At 39.6% G+C, this 5263-nt stretch overlaps 1 protein-coding gene across 1 annotated transcript in view; it reads left to right on the forward strand.

Annotated features, from left to right (window-relative positions):
* The first annotated feature begins 1239 nt into the window (after window positions 1-1239).
* NPHP1 (nephronophthisis 1 (juvenile)) overlaps window positions 1240-5263 on the forward strand; it is an 84445-nt gene continuing 80421 nt past the window's right edge. The window contains exons 1-2 of the mRNA XM_006873545.1: window positions 1240-1308; window positions 4654-4727. Of these exons, the coding sequence (XP_006873607.1) occupies window positions 1240-1308; window positions 4654-4727 (143 nt within the window). The remainder of the gene's footprint in view (window positions 1309-4653; window positions 4728-5263) is intronic.

A 5263-nucleotide genomic window follows, 5' to 3' on the forward strand; every position in this document is an offset into this window, starting at 1 on the left:
AGGGACAATTGAGTGACCTCTATGTATATTATACAACAAGAGGTTGGGAGAACTTGGCAGCCTGGCCTGTAGCATTGACAGAAATACTGAAAACAGTCTTTTGTATTAATGCCACTCATCATTTGGAAGGTGAGCTCAGATCATCATTCTCATTCACATCCAACTAGCATAGTCCAGTTTGGGAACTGTATTTATAGGATGCAGTTCCACCTGGGGAAATTCTATTACAATTTCCCCAAGAGTCAATGTCCTGAGTGGTGTAAACCATGCTCAGTTGCTAATAGGAAGGCTGGGATGTTTTAGTAGACACAGGTGCCTTGGAAGATAGGCCTGAAATCTACTGAAAAATCAGCCATTGAAAATCATATAGTGCACAGTTCTACTCTGACGCACACGGGGTGGCCATAAGTCAGTATTAACTCAAGGGCAACTGGTTAAGAATCAATGTAAAATATAAGTTCCTCACAGACTTGCTGTTACCGTCAAGTTGATTCCGACCCATAGTGACCTTGTATGGGATTTCCAAGGAATAGCTTGTGAGCTTGAACCATGCATGGGCCTTGCGGTTCAAACCCACCTTACAGTCCAGAGCATTAACCCGCAGTGCCACACCAGGACTCCACAGACTTGCTGTTGTTGCTGCTAAATGCCGTCGAGTCGGTTCCGACTCATAATGACCCGGTAAAGGGTTTCCGAGGGGCGGCTGGTGAGTTTGAACCGCCGACCTTGCAGTTCAAACTGATCTTGCTGTCCAGTGCATTAATCTGCAGCGCTGCACCATGACCCCAAGACTGTCTTCAAGTATGTACAAAGCCATATATCCCATGAAGGCCACATCGAAAACTATCCTTACAGATAATGGGAGTTTAAGATGCACAAATTGTATTTTAAGATGAGCAGAACTGGTGTCAGAAAGTAAATACCATAAAACAGCATCAGAACAAGAATGACCGGCCAGGTAGTTTCAGACACTGGCAGGTTCGCTCTCAACCCCCACCCAAACGATCTAGGAATGCGCGGTCAGCAGAAGGGGGGATGGTAGGTGGTCAGGGTGGGAGTGGACAAATGGAGATTACCTGGTGAGAAAAATTATCCCAGTAGTTTCCCCGCCCCGCCTCCTAGGCTCAACGGTTCGAGAGGGCGGGCGCGCAGCAATGGCGTCACCGTCGGGCGCCGCCGCTTTGGTTTCCCTGGTGACCGGCACCCGTCTCGGCACAGATTCGGCCAGCGGTGAGGGAGATGCTGGCGAAGCGGCCACGAGATCCCTTCCAGGCCCTGCAGCGCCGCAACCGGGAGCTGAAACAACAGGTATAGTCTGCCTCTCCAGCGAAGGTCCGTGCGAAAGATGAGGTGGCCCGGGATCTGGAGGAGGGCCAGAGATGGGGGTTCTATTGCACTGACGGCTTTTACCCATCGTGATCCCACCTTAATCCTTGAAGCCTACCCTCAACCAACTACCCCATCCCCCAACATCTCAGCACCAATTCCGCATCCTAACCCCTGATGCTCACAACCCAACTACTAACCAACGAAAGACTAAACTTCCCCCAAATCTTGACCATCAGCCAACACTCCCTAGCCTTCCCACTGACTCTAACAACTCCCTCAACCCTCTGACCCTAAATCTACACTTTTACCATAACTGTTTCCAACTCGACTCTGCACCCAACCCCTCTCTTCATGCCAGGCCCTCTCCTGAGTCTTCGCCCAGTGAAGGCTGCTTGTTACTGCATCACAGTTATTCAAACGAAGTAAGAGTAAAGGACTAGTCTTAACACGTTAGTAGAACGTTGGAATCTTAAACTGCGCTAAGGACATGAACTGAAGAGGAGATTCAAGTGACTGATGAGAAAAGTTACTTTCAAAAATAATCCAGTAATTGCAAAGGAAATAAAACATCACAAAGATTTTTAAAGCACAGTATTCATTACCTAGAGCGGTGTGATGAACCAGACACATATGATCTAGCATTTCTGGAAAGCAGTCTGACAAGATGTAGTAAATATTCATACGTCTTAAGCTTGGCAATTCCATTTCCTGGATTCTGCTATATGCTGCAGTAATGGGGAAAAAAATTGGGATCGATATTGAAATATAAAAAATGTTTATTATAATATTAATGACAATAGAAGGAACTGAATGCAACTTAAATGATCAATGATAGAGGAATGGATAAATTAATGAAAATATGATACTGTGATCAAAATTTTGTTAATAAAGAGACTTTAATGTGTTGGGAAATACTTGTGATAAAATGTCAGGTTAGAAATTGCATATATATATTTAAATAAAATTCTTTCTGTATGTAACATACATAGAAAATCCAAGGAAACATACCAAATAGTGCCTGTATAGTAGAATGCCAATGATTATTTTTGTTGTTGTTGTTAAGTGCCATCTAGTCGATTACAATGCACAGCAACCCTATATAGGGTTTCCAAGGAGCAGCTGGTGAGCTTGAACCACCGTCCTTGCAGTTCAAACGACTTTGCATCTGACACAGCCCACAGTGCCACACTAGGACTTTCTCTTTATACTTTTTGACATTGTCACATTTTTTCAACACCAAATATATATTATTTTTAAAATAAGAAAAATATAGTTTTGTCATTAATAGATTGTTCATTTATTTTGTGAAATTTTCCTTTCACGTTATTACCTTTACTTTTTAATTCGTTGATGCATTACCAAGTATTGTTTCTATGAAATAAAATTATTGTATAATTTTTGGCTTGCAAGAAATATGTTGAATGTCCATGTTTTACCCAGTTGAAGTACTGAGGATTTGAGGGATAAATACTTAAAGGACTTTGTATTTGAATAATAATGGTGCAACAAAACCAAAATACTCTTCTAAAAATGAAACTTGATGGGGCATTGACTTATATTACTCTGAGTTTTGGCTAGATTCTTAATATGGTTCTGTATCTAATTTAAACTTAGTGGGACATTAGGAGAATCAGAAGAATGTTTAAAAGTAAACAGAAATTATTATTATTAAGAAAAAATAAAACAAAACCATTGCAAGGATTATTGATCCTGAAGCAGAAATGACACAGGAGTACTTTGATGCATTCAAATGTATGGAAAGGGCTCTTTGATAGTACTAGCTAATTGTCCCTGTCCCCACAGAGGACACATGAAGCAAAAAAAAAAAAGAAGCAGATTATTTCAAGTTGGTGTCCTGCAGACAAGTAATCACGAGCTTACCTGGGTCATACCTGTGCTGAATGATTGTGTAAATTTTGGGAAAAAAATACTCAGACAGGTGTCAAATAGATAAAGTAGAGTAAAAGCTAGTGAAATTTTATCTTTTTTCATCCACTCTCTATCTTTTCTACATAATTATAGCAAAGAGACCAGAAGCAGTATGTACTTCTTTTGTGTGTACATTGGCAAAATTGAATGTCTGGAAAAGTCAAGATATGAAAATGAGGATAAACTAATTTTGTGGTATATTCATACAATAAAATACTTTTGTTGTTGTTAAGTGCAATCGAGTCAGTTCTGACTCATGTTGTTGTTGTTGTTAAATACTGTGGAGTCGGTTCCGACTCATAGTGATCCTGCCAAGGGTTTCTGAGGCTGCAAATCTTTACGGGAGCAGAAAGCTTCATCTTTCTCCTGTGGAACAGCTGGTAGTTTCAAATTGCCAACCTTGAGGTTAGCAGCCCAATTCATAATCACTGCGCTACCAGAGTTCCTTAGTTCTGACTCATAGTGACCCTGAATTTGACACCGAGGATCAGCTGGTGGGTTTGAACCACTTGCAGTTAGCAGTTCAGTGCTTATCATACAGCACCGTACCAGGACTCCACAATAAATACTACTCATCAATAAAGAGGAATAAACCAATGACACCCATAACCATATAGATATATTTTGAAAGATGTGCCATGTGAAACAAGGAATACGCAAAAGAATACATATGGTATGAATCCATTTATGTAAAGTGTAAGAGAAGGCAAAACTTAAGTTATGGTGAGAAAATCAGAACAGGCTTGTCTCTGGAGGGATGAGGTGTAGATTTACTAAAGTGTGGATTAAAGAAATTTTCTAAGGTAATGGTACTTTTCTTTATATTGATAGGGTTTGGGTTACATGGGTATATGCATTTATCAAAACTGAGTAAATGTACACTTAGGATTTGTACATTTCATTGTATATAAATTTTATATCCAACATGGAACTTTGGTGATATCTTATTACGTGCTGTCGAATCAGTTCTAACTCTTAGCGACCCTGTATAGGGTTTCTGAGCAATGGCTGGTGGGTTTGAACTGACTACCTTGAGGTTCAAACCAACCTTGTGGTCCAGTGATTATCCTACAGCACCACACCAGGACTCCTTGGTGATATCTATGGAACATTATTTAGGGGGAAATGTATTGAGGACTTCAGTTTAGTTTGAAATGCATAAAACATAAGATGGATTGATGGATAAATAGGGGAAAGGATAAATGTGTGACCAATTTAAAATGCTAGGTACAATATATGTATGTTCATGGTAAAATTCAAAGTGAACACCCAAAGTGAAATTAAAAGTGTTTATTATAAAATATTGGGGTTGGGGGGAAGAAGATTGACATTTATTTCCTAAGATGGCATGATATTTAATAATACAATAGTTTAAAATGTCTCCATTTGTTATAGGTTGATGGTTTACTTTCTGAGAGCCAATTGGAAGGGACTCTAGAAGTCAATAAAAGGCGAGATATTTACCAAAGGTAAAGCATGTTAAATGTTTCAAAGTTTTTAGGAATTTCACTTAATATTTCATAAGCACTATTTAAGGCATATGAATTGTTTGAGACATTTCTTTCTATTTCTAATTTTTGTGTGTTAAGATAATTTTTAAAAATTTTATTTATTTATTTATTTTTTCTTAAATGTTTTATTGTGAATTATGTGATAGTTTACATGGGAGAACATTAGTTTTAACATTCATTCTATCTTATATCGTCTCATTGCCATGGTTACAATCCCCTCCATGCATCATCAACCAGGTCTTCAGCACACAGTCGCTCTCCCTCTCTGGAGCTAAAGTCTCCAGCTGCTCCATCGCTCCACGTCATCATCTCTGCCTCCATTTCAGGCATCACTGCTTCTCTGGGTGGGGTCCTGCTCTCTGCTCTTCTCCCTTGATTGTCCTAGGGACCTCTGATCCTAGACTGAAAAGTTAATCACTCCCCTCCTTGCTATAAAACGTCTACCTTTACATTTCCAACCCTCACAATCAGTCCTGATAACAATTAGTCACTAT

The sequence above is a fragment of the Chrysochloris asiatica genome, unplaced genomic scaffold (genome assembly GCF_000296735.1).
Source record: "Chrysochloris asiatica unplaced genomic scaffold, ChrAsi1.0 scaffold00245, whole genome shotgun sequence".
NCBI lineage: Eukaryota > Metazoa > Chordata > Mammalia > Afrosoricida > Chrysochloridae > Chrysochloris > Chrysochloris asiatica.